Below are 19,188 nucleotides of genomic sequence, written 5' to 3' on the forward strand. Positions count from 1 at the left end.
CATGGGGCTGGAAAGGTGACTCAATGGTAGAGTGCTTGCCTTGCATGCACCACATAAGCAGAAAAAGCTGGAAATGGCACTGTGTCTCAAGTAGTAGAGCGCTAGCCTTGAGCTGGAGAGTTGAGGGCCAGCACCCAGGTCCAGAGTTCAGGCCCTATGACCAAAAAATAAATAAATAAAAAATTAAAAAATCACAGTTCAATATCCAAACACTTCCATAAACTGTCCCCACCCACCTGTGGTCCCCTGGCCACGTTGGTGTGTAGAACAGCTGTCCATGCAAGTGCTCTCTCTGCAGTCACAAACAGCACTGATTGAAGGATGATCACTATTCAGCATTGTGTGCTTCGGTGATCACTGATTTTTCCCTTCCAAAAAATACATTATGTATGTTAAAAATGAACTAAACAATTTTTGGGTGGGGATGGGAGGGAAAAACTGGGAGAGAGTGAGAGGGGGAGTGACACTGTCTAAAAAGAAATGTACTCCTTACCTGACATATAACTTAACCCCTCTGCATCTCACCTTTATATAAAAATTATTTTTAGGGGCTGGGAAGGTGGCTCAGTGGTAGACCGCTTGCCTTGCATGCCAGAGGCCCTGGGTTCAATTCCTCAGCACCACACAAGCAAAAAGAAAAAAGCCGAAGTGGCGCTGTGGCTCAAGTGGTAGAGCGCTAGCCTTGAGCTGAAGAGCTGAGGGACAGCACCCAGGCCCAGAGTTCAGGCCCCACGACCAGACCCCCCAAAAAAAAGAAAAAAAAATTTTTTTAAAATATTGAACTGAAGAAAACAAAAAATGTTTATATGACTTACTACTGACAAAAAGCAACGGGGAAAAGTTTATTTTAGTATATTAGCATACTATGATATCCCCTTGAGTTGCAATAGGATTTTTTAATAGCAACTAATGGAATTGAGGTAAACATGAAGTTGTTTTTATTGGTTGTGGGGCTTGAACTCAGGGCCTGGGCACTGTCCCTGAGCTCTTTTGCTCAAGGCTAGCACTCTACCACTTTGAGCCACAGCACTACTTCTGGTTTTCTTGTGGTTAATTGGGGATAAGAGTCTCATTGACTTTACTGCCTAGCAAAGATCTCAGCCTTCTGAGTAGCTAGGATTACAGGTGTGAGCCACTGGCACCTGGCAATACAAAGTTTTTTTTTAAGTGGCTGTGATCTCATTTTCAAGGGTATTTCTTCATCTCATAATTGATCACTCTACTTGTCTTAAAGCTCAAAATAGTTGCCAGGAATTGTCAGGATCAAGGTATTGGAATCTCTGAAATATCTTCTAGAGCTTTTTTACTCAATATTCACCGTTGAAACATTAAAAATTAAGCTGAAGATATTAAATATCATGGAGATTATTTATGGCTGTTGATGTTTTAGTTAATATCACGGAGATTATTTATGGCTATTGTTTTAGTTTAGTGGTATTTAGATTCAGAGTTTATTTTAGTCTATGTGAGTAAAATATGAGTTCTTTTTAACATTTCATTTGTGCATTGTGGAATGTTCTTCGTTTTTATGGAGAACTATGAAAATATTTTATTCTGCAAAATATTTCTAAGTTCAGTGTACAGAAAAATATGTAATAGGAATATAAGGACAAAATGTTTCCTCAAATCTTAAGGTGTTCTTTAAAATGTTTAAAAAATACATTATGGGGCTGGGAAAGTAGCTTAGTGATAAGAGTGCTTGCCTTGCACGCATGAGGCCCTGGGTTCAATTCCTCAGCACCACATTAGCAGAAAAAGCCAGAAGTGGTGCTGTGGCTTAAGTGATAGAGTGTTAGCCTTGAGCTGAAGAGCTAAGGGACAGCGCCCAGGCCCAGAGTTCAGGCCCCACAACCAACCAAAAACAAAACAAAACATAACATTATGATGGCTGGACAGAGCGGCCATCAGATAGCATGTCTATAATCCATTATTTAGGAGGCAGAGATAAGAGGATGGAGGTTCAAGGGTATCCAGGGCAATAAAAGACTATTTGGGAGAACAAGCAGGGTGTTACAGTTCATGCCTGCAGGAGGCATAGGTAAAAAGATTGTAGTCAAAGATTTTGCCCAATATGGGCAAAAGCATGAGATCCTATCAGGAAAACAAAAAATTAAAGTAAACCAGGGCAGAGGTATAGTTCAAATGGTAGAACACCAGCCTTGCAAGTGTGAAGCTCTGATTTGAAAAGAAATGTGGCCAACAAAAAATTATGAGGCTATTAACATAACCACAGTTGTAGTTAATTTGTTCCAACATATTTGTTAAGAAAAACACAACATTTATATTCTCTGGGGGAGTTTATTAGGTTCTAGTGTACATAATTTTTAGTTTGATTAGTATATAACTATTTGCATTATCTCAGCTTCCTGTAGAATTAAGACTCCAAGTAACCAAAGTGTGAACCTTGGAACTGGTAGAACTCTGTCATTTAGTTCATCATGTAGTGTACACACAGGCTTACAGACCAAAACATACCGTCTGCTCTGAATCTCTTAGCAGTCAAAGCTGGACTGTGAGGAACACACCTTGTATACAAGGGCAGTCACAAAGATGGACTGTGAAGACAAGTGAAAAAACATTTGTCATGAACAGATACAGATGAACAACTACAAGATCAAAAATAATCAGAAGCCAAGCACTAGTGGCTCATGCCTGTAATCCTAGCTACTCAGGAGGCTGAGATCTGAGGATCGCAGTTTGAAACCAGCCCCAGTGGGAAAGTCCGTGAGATTCTTATCTCCACAGCCACAAAACAGCCAGAAGTGGAGCTGTGGCTTAAGTGGTACAGTGCTGGCCTTGAGGAGAAAAACAAAACAAAACAAAAACTAAGGCTCTGAGTCCAACCCCTAAGTCCAGCACACATAAAAAAACCCCATAAACACCAAATGGATGTGGCTACCAAAAAGGCCCAATGGACTGAGGACAGGCAGGCAAGGTAAGGGGCTGTCACTGGGCCTGACATTATGAACAGTACTCTACAATCTCCTATTTTTACATAATCACAGCTCAGCTCCCAAATGCAGCTATCTGAGTTGTTCCTCTGTTCTAAGTTGCTCTTTTTTGACCTTACTCAACCTTACCATGACAAAAACCAGCACAGTGCCTTCTCCTGAGCTTGTGTATTTCTCTGAGCTCTCCCACACTTGGCAGCTCTCTGGGATGCACAGGTGAAATCTGAAATCTGTGGTGACCAACAGGCAGTAGATGAGCTCTGCAGCCTCTTCCTCCTGAGGCTCACTGTTCACCCATGTCCAGCCCTCATCGCAGCATTCACTGCAGTGACTCACAGTCACTCTCTAGGCACACAAGTTTTAGAACAGAACTTTTGCATGTTATCCCATTTTTAAGTTTTATGAATGTAGTTGGAACTGATTTTTGCTATGAGTCAAAGAAGCGAGGCTTTAAAAAATAAAAAATATCTTTAATAATAAAATGCTGGTTTCACAAAATATGACATCTTTCTTAAACATCATTCATTAAGCATCAGAAATGAAAGACATTGCTTTTCCCAAATACTATGAAAAAGTCAGAAATGTTCATTTTGTTGCCCCGCCATCTACTTTTTCCTAAGGAACCTAGTTTTGACTTTTAGTGTAACACTGACATGCTGCTTATGGTGTCACCTGCACAGAATACATAGAAGCCTGATGGGACAAGGAGAATGAAAGCCTTTCAGCTGGAACTGAAGCTGACCTCAGCACTATGAACTCTATTCCAGAATGACAGTGGAACAAAGAATTACACAGAACAATACCTGAAGGGACTGGGGAAGCAGTCTGGTGCAGAGGGTTTGCCAAGCAGGTACAAGGCCTGGGCTCCATCCTGGCTCTGAAGACTTGTAACCTGGACTTGTAAGCAGGGAGACTGTGGGAGGAGCAGCAGGACGAGCTCCCACCCAGCCGGGTGGGCTCTCTAGGCACTTGTGTCTGGCAAATCAAACAGATTTGCCAGATTCTTCGGCCCTTATCTCTCAGGGCTCTGGTGTTCAAGGCTGCTATCAGAGGTAGGAGCAAGGGGAGGTGTGCATGCTCACAGCTGAGAGCTGTTAGGCACCAAGCACTGAGCTGGAGGCTGAGCCTGGGGGAAATACCAAGTACTGACCTGCAAACTCTGACTGGAATACCAATTCACAAGTGAGGATTTTTACATTTTCAGTAAGAACTTGCTATCTAAAGTCCAGATGTCTGGAGAAGCAGCTCAGTGGTAGAATGCACAGGACCTGATTAATACTCAGTGCCACAGAAACAAAAGAAAAACAAAAACAAAAGAAAAAGAATTCCAAAGTTCTTCTCAATGTCTTAAAAGCAGATTAAACCCAAAACAAAACCCAGACACAAATGATACAAAGTAACAGGTTTACCCAAATTGTTTCCCTAACTTTTACTTAACTATTATAGAAGGAGAAAGAAGCAGGGTATAAGGCTCTGTGGCCTGTGGCGCTGTGAGACCAGACAACCATCAGACTGGTCAGGGCACCATCTCTGCTGCCACGACAGAAGCTTTGCCTTTCTAAGTCCGGTGCTATGGTGCTAGGACAAGGCTGGGATGAAGTACTGCAGGGAGACATCTTCATGAAGCAAATCGAAGTAAACAATCCTGTTCTTCACAAGATCTAGGGTGAGAAAAAACAAAACAAAATGCCATTGAGTTTGATGTAGTGTGCAGGTCCTGGGGCTTGAACTTGGGGCCTGAATGTTATCCTAGAGCCTTTTGGCTCAAGGCTATCATTCTACCATTTGAGCCACAGCTAAATGGAGATAGGAGTCTCATGGACTTTCCTGCCCAGGTTGGCACTGGACCTTGATCCTCAGCTTCTTTAGTAGCTAGGATTGTAGGTTTGAGCCACCAGTGCCTGGCCTAAACTACTTTAAAGACCTACTGCAGCACAAATATTTGGATCCCCCAACCCCATGATAGGTTCTACAGGGTCCCTGAAGAGGTCATAGCAGCATGGGCAATCAACCTCCAAAGGACAGAATGAGAGTAATGCAGCCTAGGCCACAGGGAAAACACAGGAGAGGCTCCCTGGAAAACCACATCTCAAACCAGCACTGCTTCCCAGTGAGTGATGGACATATGCAGAGAGCCAGAGGCTCTGAGCCCCTTGTATCCTGGGACAGGAGAACCACACACTCGACTGAACACCTTCCTTAAACCCTGATGTCCTGGTTATTCTGTGGTCTCTCCTTTGGGTCTCTTCTGTGGTTTCTCTTCATTTCTTTCTTAGAAGGGCTGGTCCTTAACAAAGCTATCTAGAAGTTTCTGTTCTTTCTAACTGCATAGTAAAGAAGTAAAGGTTTTCTGTTTTGTTTTTGTGCCTGACCTGGGGCTTGAACTCAGGGCATAAACACTGTCCCAGAACTTCTTTTGTTCAAGACTAGTGTTCTACCACTTGAATCACAGCTCCACCTCCAGCTTTGTTGGGTATAATTTATTAATGGTAAGAGTCTCATGTATTTTCCTGCCAAGGCTGGCTTTGAACCATGATCCTCAGATCTCAGCCTCTGGAGTAGCTAAGATTTCAGGTGTGAGTCACCAGCACCCACCTAATGTATGCTCTAGCCATCCTCCTCCTCTTCCTCCTCCTCCTTTTCAACTTTGCATAGTGCAGACAATGGCTATTCCTCTTCTTAGCTTTGTGCATTGATAGCTGGAAGTTCAGCCTGAGAGCTACTCTACAAAGGGAAGGCCTTCAAAATCCAGGCCCATTTCCTTTAAGTTGCTTCAACTTTAGGAGCAGAGAAAAACAGAAAGAGCTCTGGAAAGCTCCTGAAAAGATGCCTTGCTCAGTAGATGAAGAGGCTCAGGCCAGTGCTAACCTCAGATTAGCGATTCACTCCAGACTCAAGACCACCATGAACAATCAGCAAGCAAGGAAACTTGGGCATATAAGCACAGTGCAAGTAGACGAGGAAAGGAAACAAAAGACGACACAAAGCAAATCCAGACCTCAGCAAAACTGTGTGTGGAACAAACCTGGTAAGCACAGATGGTCCTGTCCTAGTGACAGCATGTCTGTGGCCCAGCCACTGCCCCACAGTCACAGGAAGCCACCCATCCGCCATTGCCTGCCCTCACCCAGAGCCCCACTGAGACTGCCCTGCTGCCATTTCTAGGCATTTCAGAACCCAGGAAAATTTAAAGGCCTGCTCCTCAAGAAAGCTTACTTTGCATTTATAAGACTACATGTGAGGGGCTGGGAAGGTGGCTCAGTGGCAAGAAAAAGCGAGAAGTGGTGCTGTGGCTCAAGTGGTAGAGCGCTAGCCTTGAGCTGAAGAGCTGAGGGGCAGCGCCCAGGCCCAGAGTTCAGGCCCCACAACCGACCAAAAAACAAAAAAACAAAAAAAGACTGCATGTGATACTACAGTATTAGACTAGAGATTACTGATGTTAAGAAAACAGAGAAGAAAACTTACTGCATACGGCCTTGGTAGGGTTCACTTGCTGCCCTGCAAGAAACTGTAGGAGCTTCTTGATTTCTATGTGCACCTCAGTCAGCTCCCCAGGGCTTCTGTCTCTACAACTCTGAGAGGCTAAAAACAGGAATGTGTTTAAGTATCTCACCAGAGGCATATTTGCTTAAATAAATGATTCACCCTCCCATTCCTCTTAGCACCCCAGAGGGAACTCATTAAACAAGCACTCGCTAAATCCTTAGTATTTAAAATACTAGGATAATTTTCAAGAGATCCTCACTTCAAGGCACTTTGAAATGCTTCAATTTCCCCTGTAGGTAAAAAAAAATTGTATTAGATACTCACTATGAACTTAAAGCCTGAAATACACATAATCAGTGCAAGGCCTCCCACTCGACAGTAGAGTACACAAAGAAAACAGCCTGACAACTCCTGGGGAGGTAGAGAAAATGAAGTCCCGTTTTGTGTTTGTTAAAATAAACTAAGTGAGAGGCTGGGAATGTGCCTAGTGGAAGAGCGCTTGCCTAGCACACATGAAGTCCTGGGTTTGATTCCTCAGTACCACATAAACAGACAAAAGCCAGCAGCGGCTCTGTGGCTCAAGTGGTAGAGTGCTAGCCTTGAGCAAAAGAAGCTCAGAGTTAGTGCCCAGGCCCTGAGTTCAAGACCCAGGACTGGCAAATAAAGTGAGTAAATTTACACAGCAATGTCCAACCTTCAGAGAGATCTCACTATGTCCTTCACTATTTAATAAAACCCCCCTGCAAGATTAGGCTCACAGTTGTGTCTACACACAAACAGACCTTAATTTCAGGATGACCTAGGCCTAACTGATGTTTGGGAATAGACTTGCATCAGAAAATGATGTTTCCATCTCTGGCAGATACTTTTCTTGGGTCCTCTGTCTGCCTCTACTTCAGCTCAGCCTCCAACACACCTGGGCTGTGTGTTAAGTTGTTGAATGGCCCCTCTTCACTGCTGACTGGGTGAGAGATGAGAAATGTATTTTGAACCTTCTAATCTAACTAGAATGACTAAAGAAGGAGAAAATACAAATTGTATTTATCCTTCTGATTCCATGTCAGGAGAAACAGAAGCAGCAGAAGGGATCTGATCTGAGAGGACACCTAGCACAACCAAACTCCAAGCAGGAGGAGCCTGCACAGGCCCCCAGATGTCTGGGGCTGTCTGTCCCCAGTTGTAGGGACAGACAGTCCCACCTTGTTCCTCTCCTACAGACCAAAGCTAACAGAATCCCAACCTTCTCACACTAAGGGAACTCAATGCCTATGCTATATGAAACACTTTATCAAAACCAAGATGTGACCCACGAGAAAACTTACCTAATGGAGGGTTTCCAAGACCCTTAAAATGAGTGGTAACACATACTAATTCAGTTTCTATCTTCAAGTTCAATTCTCCATTTAGGTTTGCTTCAATAACCTGCAAATTGAGTAAACTGAGTATCGTAAGATGGTCTTGACATAGGGAAAAGAAATGCAAAAAGAAAAAAAAAATCCCGAGATTGGTTTCCACAAAACAGGATGACAAGTGACCCCACAAAAACCTTACCTCATGATTCACCAAGGCCCTCCCGTATGAACCACAGAGAGAAGATAAGTCCTGAGAGCCCAGAACCCAGAACCCTTCATGTAACAAAGCTGCCCCAATGGGGAGCTCAGTAAGCACCTTGCCTGACTCTGGGACGGGGCAAGTGTTCTGGGGCCAGGCAGAGTATCAGGGTTCTGGTAGGAGCAAGCCCCTACATTACAAAGGCACAAAGTGAAGCAAGATCCCCAACTGAACAGGACAGACACCTTGGGAACCAAGAAAAGAAATGTCGCAAGGGGAGATGATGACTGGATCACAGAAAACCTAGGGGGTGACTCCAGGACAGGCAGATTTTAACGTTCTGAGGTTATAAAGCCAAGGAATTATCTGGATCTACTCCCCTATCCACTGCCTCCTTTTCTCTTTTTTTTCTTTTTCTAGGTCTGAGCCGGTACTTGAACTCAGTACCTACAGCTGCTTTCACTCATTCGCTAGCACTCTTATCAACTGAGCCATGCCTCCATCTCCTCTTGAAGGAATGAAACATCCCTTAGTGAAGGAATGTGATTCAATCACATAAAAGATATTCAGGCCTGAAGCATGGTAGTGTGTTGTACAAATGCATCAAACCATCTGCTCTTACTAGACATTTAACACACTGAGACCCATTTGCATGCCCAGATGCCAAAAAATGCCATTTCCAGGCTCCGTTCTGGGGTGCTGTGGAGTTACCAATACTGGGCACCGCAGTGTGGCTAAGGCTGCCTCCCTCCCTTCTCCCCCAGCAGGGTCCTCTCTGAGTCATCTCCCTGCCCTGAGACTGTCCCCACAGGTGTCTTTTCATGTTTCCCTCCCCATACAACCATAAAGGATTTTTTAGACTGCTAACCTCGCTCACGAGATGCTGATTTCTCCTCTATATGTGGGCTCTTGCCCACTGTGAGGCCCAGCAGGTCTGAGTTCATCTGCACTTTATGTAAGCATTCTCCCAACCATACTATGAGCAGTACTATGGTTTAGGTGTAAACCAGAAAGGTGAGCATATCCATCTGCTTTCACAGGGCCATCCACATGTGGGGCTGTCCTCAAAGTGCCCCAGAGAAGGCAGAGGCCCAGGAGAGGAGGTCTTCCTGTCCACACAGCTCTGCTGGGGTCTGTGTTTTAGAAATATCTAACATTCCTCATCTTATTCCTTAAAATTGCTGTTCTCTGAGTCTTTCTCATTCCAGAAACAAAACAAGAAAGGATTTCTGAAGTTAAATGAGCTCTTATTCCTGAGCTTTTCACATTAGAAACTAAGCTCCCCCATTCACCCACTGCTAATCCAGTACACTTACCTTTGAATAAAAAAAAGTATTCATTTTTAGCTTTTCTCTTTCATTAATTCAAAAAATATAACCCTAACTACTCTGGAGGCTGAGATCTAAGTATCACAGATTTAAGCCAGCCTAGGCTGGCTTACCTCCCATTACTTCCCATTAATCACTCAATTTTAGAAAACAGTTTGTTTTTAAATTAACCACTACAAAACTGGAAGTAGCACTGTGGCTCAAATAGTAGAAGCACTACCCTTAAACAACTCTTGTCAATGTCTGGGTGGTGATGTAGATTCTATAAAGCTGACCCATGACATCTGCTCATCTGTTTCAAACAAGGAAAAACCAAAATCCATAAATTCTCAGGGCATAAAAAAGTGATTTGGAAATAATAAAAACCCACCTGCAACTAGATGCACCTGAGGCTTACGTGCTCTCTGTGGACAGGAAAGCATTCAATTTTTTGAAAAAACTAACAACCAACCAATTTCCTGACTATCAGCCACTCATGTTTGTTTCCAAATGCAGCTTACCCAATCTACACAGTCAGTTCCCTGAATGTCAGGATAAGATCTGACTTCAACGATTCTCTTCATAATTGCTGAGTGCCAGCGATCTGTTCAGGTTACCCACCATAAACTTTAAGTTCACAAGTGAAAAATGTTCCATCTCTGACCTCTACACCATATTCTCTTGAATTTTATTCTTTCTTGAATTTTATTGTTAAGGTTGATATACAGAGGGGTTACAGTTACAAAAGTAAGGTGAGTACATCCTTGTTGAACAGTGCCACCCCTCCTTCATTTTCTCCTCTTATTCTGTCTTGTGAAGCTGTTTCTGGCCTCCCATTTGAACTCACTCACAGCATAGATTACTCACTGAGCACTGTCTCAGGACAGGTCTGAAGAAAGGCAGCATGGATACACCTAAGGGCTGGTCAGAAAAGCAAGGCAGAGACCCCAGCCAGACCTCTGGAACCAAACCTCTATGCAGGGGACTAACATGTCTTATTCTGAAGCAATGCCTCAGAACAAGGTAACACCTACACCTTTTCCCTCCGAGAGCCACAGATAACCCACCCCTACAAGGCACTTCTTCCACTGAATAAAGTAAATGTGGGAGTGTGATGAGTCTTACTTCCCTAATTCTACTGCCTGTTATCTCCACAGGCAGAGCTGTTGTTATGCAAGCAGATGCCATTCTGTCTCTGGCTAATCTATCTCAACAACAGCCACTCTCCAAGTCTTTAAAGTACACCAGAAAACAGAGGAAACTTCTGATGATTTTACCTCCCCTGCCCTTCCTTCTATTCTGCTGACTCATCTTCATAGAAGAGAAAGAACAAACAAATAGATCCTCCCATTAATTGCCCAGCCTTCTCCCCTGGGCCACTCTCAACCTCCCAAGGTCCCAGGATATACCCAAAGGATCCAGCCTGGCAACTGGATCAACAGTATGCAGCTGCCAGCAGACGCAACAGTCAAGATAACACACCATGCTTCATGAGAAGCAGATGTTGGATCCAATAAGCTCTGTGAAGATTAAGTTACATAGGGAAAACTCTCAGAATGAGTACAATGTCAGCACTGCTACTAAGCGGGGAAACAAATAGCCCATGAACACTTTCTAGGCTTCAAGTAACTTTGTTGTTGGTGGCAGTGGTCTTGGAGCTTGAACTCGGGGCCTGGGCCCTGTCCCTGAGCTTGTTTGCTCAAGGCTAGTGGCTCTACCACATTGGGCCACAGCTTCCAGATTTTGGGTGGTTAATTGAGGATAAGACTCTCATGGACATTCCTGCCCAGGTTGGCTTCAAACAACGATCCTCAGATCTCAGCCTGAGTAGCAAGGCTTACAGGCATGAGCTACAAGCACCTGGCTACAAGTAACTTTTATAATCTAAAGATTGTAACTTGAAACTGTCCCTCTTGACCCATGCAGCAGTACTGATTATAACGTAAATGACAGCTCAACCCTGAGAGCTAGGCCACAAACATTAGAGGAGAGTTTCTGTCAGAGGCTGGCAGTTCAGAAGAAATACAAGGCTGTAGATGTACAGCATACACAAGACAGATCAGTAAAGAGCTTCCCACCAAGCAGTGGGGAAACAAAACAATGGTGAGAATGGCTCAGTGCTTTTCAAGAGATGACAAATGCAAGAAACTGCAAGAAGCAGCTGCAAACAGCAGTGGAAAAGAAGATCAGAGGTTCACATTGACCGAGTAGACTGTCACTTGTAAAAGATGCAGAGACATAGGAAACATAGTTCTGGGGCGAGTGAAGGAAGGGTTCAGGATGACCTCAGATGTAAGTAAGGACAATCCACACAGTCCCTATCACCTGCCATGCTGTGGTGTTTTTGTGAATGTGGCTGTAGGAGACCGTCACAAAATAAAACGCATAAAAGTGCCCACTGGCTGGGTGCCAGCCCTGCTGGACTCACTACTGGGGTCTGAAGGCCTCTGTCCACAGCTCACTGAATGATAGGAGGATACTGCACCCATTCTCAATCACATCACTAATTCATCCTGTAACTCCAAAGAGTGTGCTTCCTATGCGTGATGCTGGGATCAAACAAACATGAGAGAAGAGTTCCTTTCAGAGGATTGCAGCTCAGGAGAATTACAAGACAGTGACAGACTTACAGCACACACAGGATCATCATAAAACCAAAAAGAAAAGATGTAGCACTCTGCTCAAAATGTAAGGAAAGAACCACTGGACACATCCTTAACATAAATATAGTCATGGGGGATTAAGAATAGATATGAAGGCTTCCCCAGTCAATGAGGGCTGAAAAACAGTAGAACTGGTTTCTACCTGCCATTGTGATAAGGTCTCTTCACTAGGTGAGGTCAGGTCCTCCCAAGTCAGGCCTCAAGAATGGGCACCCTCTACCAGGGCATGGAGCCACAGGCAGGCTGTTTTCCAGGACGAGCAGTTTGTGCAAATTAGACAAAGATTCTTTGTTAAAAAAGTTACAACTTACAAGGTGATTGCTGATATTTTTCATTTTTTCCACAATATTCTTCATAGTCTTCAAAACTGGCAAATAAATACTAACCTATAAAACCAATAAGAGAAATCCTAAATATTAAAAATATTAATATGCTCAGTAGTGGCAAGGGCTCATAATTAATACTGGATTCATATGTGCTTAAGAATTCGGGGAGGGGGGGGTGTGGGGGTTGGGTGTGTGCCAGTCCTGAGGCTTGATCTCAGGGCCTGAGCATTGTCCTTGAGCATTGTCCAAGGCTAGTGCTCTACCACTTGAGCCACAGCTACATTTCCAACTTTTTGGTGGTTAATTGGAGAAAAGAGTCTCATAAACTTTTCTGCCCCAGCTGGCTTTGAACCAAAATCATCAGATCGTAGCCTTCATGACTATCTAGGATTACCAGTGTTAGCCACTGCCACCCACCTTGAAATTCTGTTCTTAAACTTTCTGAATAAATTTTTTCTAAATATGAAAAGCAAAGCAACTTTAAAACCTCACTGACTTACAGGTGTTAGAGCCAAATTAAAGATCTGAAATGCCTGCCTCCAGTTACCCAGGCAACTAAATCTCCAGAGACATTCTTTGAGTTTAAGGACTATGGCACTTCAGTTGAGATATCGATATACAGATCCTCAGGGAACTAAAACTAAGCACTTAGAGAGCCCCAGGTCTCAGGGGCCTTTTCTGTACTGTGTGCAAGTAGTTACTGCAACTCACCTGGGGCCAGGTTACCTACAGCTCTTTGCAAAATGTCAGCATTTTCCAAGGCAGTGTAGATGTCTTCTAGTGAAAGTCAATAAATAAATTGTGAGCAAAAGGTAAAGAACCAGCAGGAGCCAGTCAATGGCTCATGCCTATAATCCTAGCTGCTTAGAAGGCTGAGACAAGGTGAGCTGTGTTCAAAGGCAGACAGGGCAGGAAAGTCATTGAGATTCTTATCTCCAATTAACCACCAAAAATCGTGTAGTGTAGCCATGGCTCAAGTGGCAGAGTACCAGCCTTGAATGAAAAAGCTAAGGGACAACACCAGGCCCTGAGTTCAAGCCTCAGTACTAACTTGAACATTTTTTAAACAGTGGGGAAGGGGAGGGAGGCAAAAGACCCTCTGATGTCATCTTTCTTTCCAGTGCCTATGGGTTCTTCTTAGCAGGACAATTAACCCAAGTTCTTAGTGCCTTGTGTGGTCCACCTACACATATCCCCTCATCAAGCACTACCATACACAGAGTGGTACCTAAGCCCAAGAAGTCTAATGATTATGGGCTGTCTTTCAATATAGCTTCAGTTTTGTTTCGCTTAAAAGCCATTACTGAGTAAGAGTCTTTCTCCTGTGTATCAAATCTATGGTGTTTCTATTGCATGCAACAACAGTTCTTTAAGAGAATTTCTGTAAGTAACACATGGCAGATTTTCTTAAAGAATTTTTAAAAAATAAATATCATGCCAGGAGAGGTGGCTCATGTGTGTATCCTAGTTACTCAGGAGACTGAGATCTGGAGGACTGCAGTGCAAAACCAGCAATAAAGTCCTCAAGATTCCATTTCCAATTACTCAACAAAAAGCTAGGCTGGAGACATGGCTCAAGTGGTAGAATGCCAACCATGAGCAAGTGTGAGACCCTGAGTTCAAGCCCCATCCCAGGATACAAACAAACAAGGAATATCACTTTCTTTCATACATTGGAGAATTCAGGTCTGGCCTTTTAATAAGGTTGGACAACAGAACTGTAAGCATCACTTACATCAGAGTCCGGAACCAAAGGTTCTTGTAGGTCCTTCCACAATTTTCTAGGAATAATGTTTATGGGGATGTCATGTGTCACGATTCGATTGCTGCTTGATGCAGACAACTGCTAAGAAAGATTTTAAAAAAAAATTTGTATGCTGTCACTATTGAAAACAAAATTAAAACCAAAGAATTGAGTGGAAAAACTTTGAAATCCCAAGTCTAAGTAGACAGTAAGACAGTAAGGCCCTAGATGTTTCAGTGGAACCAATATTTTGGTAAGAAAGCAAAGAAACCAGTCAACAGGAGACACTCATTAGAGCCTTGTGAAAACAGAAGGTGACCAGGCTGAGTGAACAAAACAAACAGGTTTACAACTATTTGTATTTCCTCCAGGCCAAGACCCCTGTAGGCAATTTTAGAAACCCTGTTTCTGCTACTCACCAGCTCTACAGAGACAGTAAGGCAGGGAAAGTATTTATTGGTTAACTTGATTTTCAAGGTTCTAGCATTCTGTACAGTCTTCAAGGCTCGAGATAAGTTTTCCGACGTTAGTTCTAAATAAATCTCATTGTTGTCTGCAGACACACCTTCCATTTGAAATTCGCTGAAAAAGTTCTCCTACCAGAAGAAAGAAAACAAGCAGTTGTGGGCTCTCTAGCCACAGCAGGAGGAGTCTGAGGGCCTCCAGAAGCTCTTGCTTACCTGCTCTAGCTCACACCACATGCTCACCCCTCCACTGGCCAGCTTGTCTGAGAGGATGAAGTTCAATTTATCTGGGCGGATGCGGAGGGTGCAGATTTTAGCAAGCTTGGCAATCATGTTACTGACTCCTAGAGCAAGAAGGAAAGAAAGGTGTTGCTACAATACGCATTAGCTGTGCAGAATAATCACAATGTAAATTATCAGATTTTCTTTAATACCTCCTAATAGTTTGCACTATCTACTGTGACTTTTATGAACTACAAGCACATTTCCTATGTATTCAACATTAAATAAAGTTGAATGAAGCTTACAGAATGAAAATTGCTATCTCTACATGACCCATGTTTAAATGAGTATGAAATAAATGTGTGATAAAACAGTGAAAGTGATTTGTCATACCATACAAAGAGCTATCCTCAATTATGAATTGATATAATCTTAGTTAATAGAATACAAATCTGCAATCACATCTTTTCGAACTTTTGTACTCTTTTTTTGTTGTTCCAGTCTTGGGTCTTGAACTCAGAGCCTGGTGCCATCCTGCTGAAGACTAGTACTCTACCATTTGAGCCACACCTCCATTTCTGGCTTCTCTGGTAGCTAATCAGAAAGAATAATCTCCCTGGACTTTCCTGCTTGGGCTGGCTTCTAACCTTGGTATTCAGATCTCAGTTTCCTGAGCCACCAGTACCCAGCTTTTTTTTTTGTCTATCCTAGGGCTTGAACTCCGGGCCAGATTGCTGTCCCCGAGCTCTTTTGCTCAAGGCCTGCACTCTACCACTTTGAGCTACAGGGTCACTTCAAGTCTTCTGGTGGTTAATTAGAGATAAGGGTCTCACAGACTTTTCTGCCTAGGCTAGCTTCAAATCTTGATCCTCATATCTCAGCCTCCTGAGTAGCTAAGATTACAGGTATGTACCACGTGTCCAGCCTAAATTATTTTTAAGGTTGTGATTATTTTTTAATTGTGAAAAGTTGAATTTTTCTGTTGCTTTCATTTTCATCTTCTCTAATTTAATAAATGGCCTTACATTGAAAATTGTAAATATATACATATATCTATCAATAATTTAGAAATTATTGGCTTTTCTGACCTTCAACTTGGGTATAAGTTAGCATAAGATCAAGAGCTGTAGAACCATACTTTTATTATAAAAATACAAGATAACCATACTTTCCTGAGCAATTTGCTGTTATCTAGGCTTTGCTTAAATGTTTCATCTGGGATTTAATCTTTAGTTTACACTTTCTTGGGTGAATTTGATTGCACTGCTAATTTTCATAAATGGATTCCTTTTCAACATTTAAGTTTTATGTAAAGTTTTAAATTGATTTGACTAGAAAGAAAAGCTTATTTTTAAGGTTGTTGTGATGTTTCCCTTTTGTATAGTCACTACTAAAAGGTGCTAGATCTGACCTCTTGCTCTCCCTTAACAAGACCCTCAATGACGTCAGTGGGAACATTGTCGAAATTGTGGAGCATCACGTTATGAAAGTAGCTAAACCATATCGATAATTTAAAAAAAAAAAAAAAAAAGGCGTTGGTGGCTCACACCTGTTATCCTAACTCTTGAGGAGGCTGAGATCTGAGGACAGTGGTTTGAAGCCAGAGCAGGAAGGTCTGTGATATTCTTATCTCCAACTAACCAACAAGAAACCAGCGTGGCTGTGGCTCAAGTGGAAGAGTGTGAACCTTAAGCAGAAAGCTCGGGGACCGCGCCCAGACTCTGAGTTCGAGCCCCCGGGCTGGCAAACACACAAAAAAGTGATGCATATGGTTGAAGAACTAATTCCTCAGATCTGACTTGAAATAGTTCTTCAATACCGCTGCCATCACGCCGGTTTCCCGACAACCACTGCGCTGGGCAGTGCTCAGGAGGGAAACTGAGGCTGGGGGACTAACCAGGTACCATACATCCAGCACAAACTAAGGAAGCAGCAGAGCACTCCAGGCCAGGATGGGCGCGCTGGGCAGCGGGAGGAGCCGGGGCCGAGGCCCGGGGTTGGTGAAGAGGCCCGCGGGGTGACGGCCGGCGGCGGCCCACGGCGCCCGCGGCGCTGCTCCGCTCTCGGGGCGCTGCCGCTCGCACCCAGCCTCCTCCGCCCTCGCCCGCCTCCGCCCCGCCCAGCTCCCCGCAGCCTCCCGGGCTCACGCGTGAAGTGATTCAGACAGGCCGCGTCCACGATCTTGGCTCGGAACTTCATGGCGGCCACCAGGCCCCACGCCGCAGAGGCGCCCAACACGCACGCGCCAGCACCGCACGCGCCAGCGCGCGCCCTCAGCGTCCCCTCCGGAAGCGCGTCCTGCGCACAGTAGTTCCGCCTGGGTCCCGCGGACAGAGGTTCCGGGTCAAACGCTGCCCGCGTCCGGCTCCCTGCACCCAAAGCCTGGTTTGCTTTGCTTCTCTTCGTCCTTTCTTTCTAATTTCCTTTTCTTTTCTGTTTCCCCTTCCTCTATATCCTCCGTCTTTCTCCCCCTCCTCTGTCTCATTCTCCCCCCCCCACTCCCGTCTCCACCCCTGGGTACAACTTTTAAGGTGTGAAAATCCGTTGAAACATTTTCAAGTTTGAACATACTACTAAGTAGCTCTTTTTCTTTTTTTCTTTTCTGTCAGTCGTGGGGCTTGAACTCTAGGCTTGGGCACTGTCCCTGAGCTCTTCAGATCAAGGCTAGCACTCTACTACTTTGAGCCATAGCATCAGTTCTGGTTTTCTGGTGGTTAATTGGAGGTAAGAGTTTCATGGACTTTCCTGCCCGGGCTGGCTTTGAACCCTAATCCTCAGCTCTCAGCCTCCTGAGTAGCTAGGATTACAGGTGTGAGCCACCAGCGCCTGGTTTACTGAGTAATTATTTAAGACTGGATGCTTAACTGGGCACCAGTGGCTCACCCCTGTAATCCCAGCTACTCAGAAGGCTGAGATCTGAGGATTGCAGTTTGAAGCCAGCTCTGGGAGGAAAATTCTTGAAACTAAGATTTTCAGTTAACTAGCAGAGTTTTCTAAGGCAATTATTGACCTCAGGGGTTAATAATTCAGGCACACAATGATTGAGGGACCAGTGTTTGGTACTGTTGCTTAGGTTTGCCTGTTGGGGAGTGCAATTTCCTACCCTAATCTTGTCTTAGAAAATGAACTACATTAACCCATAAATGCAAAATAAAATTTTAAGACATACATACATATATATGAGATATATATTTACATATATATGTTGGGAGCTAGCAGAATAACTTCTTTATAGCTGCAGAGATAGTAAACTCCACCTGGCTAAATCTCATGCCTTCACTAGCTGTCACCCCAAATTTCACTTGGCTTGACATCTTTCAAGTGCTTGCTTCTCTTCACCAGTCCCTGGGGTCAGAGGAGTGGTTATTTATGGGCCTGTTGTTAGCAGTTAATGTCAGGGAAAGAAAAATACTCCCTGAGGAAATAAACTGGCACTGCACAGAGGCTCAGCATCAAATCTGAAAGGTAATACATGTTGCTTTTATTCAGGAGAATGATATAAAAGGAAATGCATACCCTCCAGCAGCATGAGTGAATGTCTTCTGAGAACTCTCCTCATATCAGGAATGGGTTTCCACTTAGACTGATCTCCAAAGACTCTTCAAAATAAAACCCTATAGCTTTGGGGTTTTTTTTTGGGGGGGGGGTTGTTTTCATTTTGTTATTGTTCTGGCATTACTGCTTGAACTCAGGACCTGGGCACTATCTCTCAGCTTTTTCACTTGAAGCTAATTCTCTATAACTTCAGCACACTTCCACTTCTGGCTTTTTGCTGGTCAATTGGAGATAAGAGTCTTTCAGATTTGTCAGATCTAGTTGGTTTCAAACCACAATTCTCAGATCTTAGTCTTCTGAACGGCTAGGATTACTGTGCCTGGCAGTTGTTAGTAGTTTTTTAAAGAAGACTTGCATTTCATAAAATGCATCAAATTATCTGCAAATAGTCATGGCTAGAATTCCTGGCTAGTTTTATCTCTAATTTAAAAATTATCTGTTTCTTCTCTTATGGCATTGTCCAGTGCCTCTAGACCACGCAACAATGGTAAAGGGAGATAAATAAGATGTCATGGTGATGATAACTGTGGAATAAGACCATCCTCTCCCAAATAAGAAAAACATTTCTGAAGACTAGTGCTAGTGGTTCACAGCAATAATCCTGAATACTCTCAAGTCTGAGATCTCAGTTTGAAGCCAGCCCAGGCAGACAAATCCAAGAGACTGTCATCTCCAATTCATAACAAAAAGTTGGAAATAGAAGTGTGTCTCAAGAGGTAGAATTCCAGTTTTAAGTGAAAAAACTAAAGGCAGAATGCCAAGTCTTAAGTTCAAGCCCCAGTACTCTCTTTGTCTCTCTTTGTCTCTGTTTCTCTGTGTGTGTGTGTGTGTGTGTGTGTCTTTTACACACACACACAATCACCTCATTGTTCTAACTACAGCATAATGTATTCTCACAAATTAAACTACCACAAGGATG

The 19,188-nt window shown here is 43.6% G+C and overlaps 1 protein-coding gene across 7 annotated transcripts; it reads right to left on the reverse strand.

Annotated features, from left to right (window-relative positions):
* Positions 1–2,474: 2,474 nt before the first annotated feature.
* On the reverse strand, positions 2,475–16,967 carry Hus1 (HUS1 checkpoint clamp component). 7 transcript variants are annotated; one of them, XR_006149800.1, is made up of 10 exons: positions 16,862–16,967; positions 14,709–14,836; positions 14,448–14,624; positions 14,020–14,130; positions 12,270–12,344; positions 7,760–7,859; positions 6,417–6,533; positions 3,755–4,612; positions 3,081–3,181; positions 2,475–2,555 (listed from the first exon to the last, which is right to left on the reverse strand). XR_006149800.1 is itself a non-coding variant. In XM_042695089.1 (8 exons), exons 1-8 carry the CDS (start codon positions 16,911–16,913, stop codon positions 4,530–4,532), a joined length of 843 nt encoding a protein of 280 aa, XP_042551023.1. In that variant the 5' UTR covers positions 16,914–16,967; the 3' UTR covers positions 3,396–4,529. The 7 variants fall into 7 exon arrangements, 4 of the variants coding, with proteins under 4 accessions (XP_042551023.1, XP_042551024.1, XP_042551026.1 ...); XM_042695089.1 differs by lacking the exons at positions 2,475–2,555; positions 3,081–3,181 and having other exon boundaries at positions 3,396–4,612; XM_042695090.1 differs by lacking the exons at positions 2,475–2,555; positions 3,081–3,181 and having other exon boundaries at positions 4,342–4,612; positions 14,020–14,127.
* Positions 16,968–19,188: the final 2,221 nt, after the last annotated feature.

The sequence above is a fragment of the Dipodomys spectabilis genome, unplaced genomic scaffold, assembly GCF_019054845.1.
Source record: "Dipodomys spectabilis isolate Male_0828 unplaced genomic scaffold, ASM1905484v1 ptg000178l, whole genome shotgun sequence".
NCBI classification, from domain to species: Eukaryota; Metazoa; Chordata; class Mammalia; order Rodentia; family Heteromyidae; genus Dipodomys; species Dipodomys spectabilis.

Bases quoted from the DNA above. Each gene is read 5' to 3' on its own strand.
- Hus1 (XM_042695089.1), bottom strand. From the start codon at position 16,913: ATGAAGTTCCGAGCCAAGATCGTGGACGCGGCCTGTCTGAATCACTTC. The intron at 12,345-14,019 runs GTAAGTGATGCT...TTGGTTTTATAG, and splicing joins CTTTGGTTCCGGACTCTGAT to GTTAGTATTTATTTGCCAGT. The intron at 4,613-6,416 runs GTAAGTTTTCTT...TTCTCACCCTAG, and splicing joins CCCTACCAAGGCCGTATGCA to ATCTTGTGAAGAACAGGATT.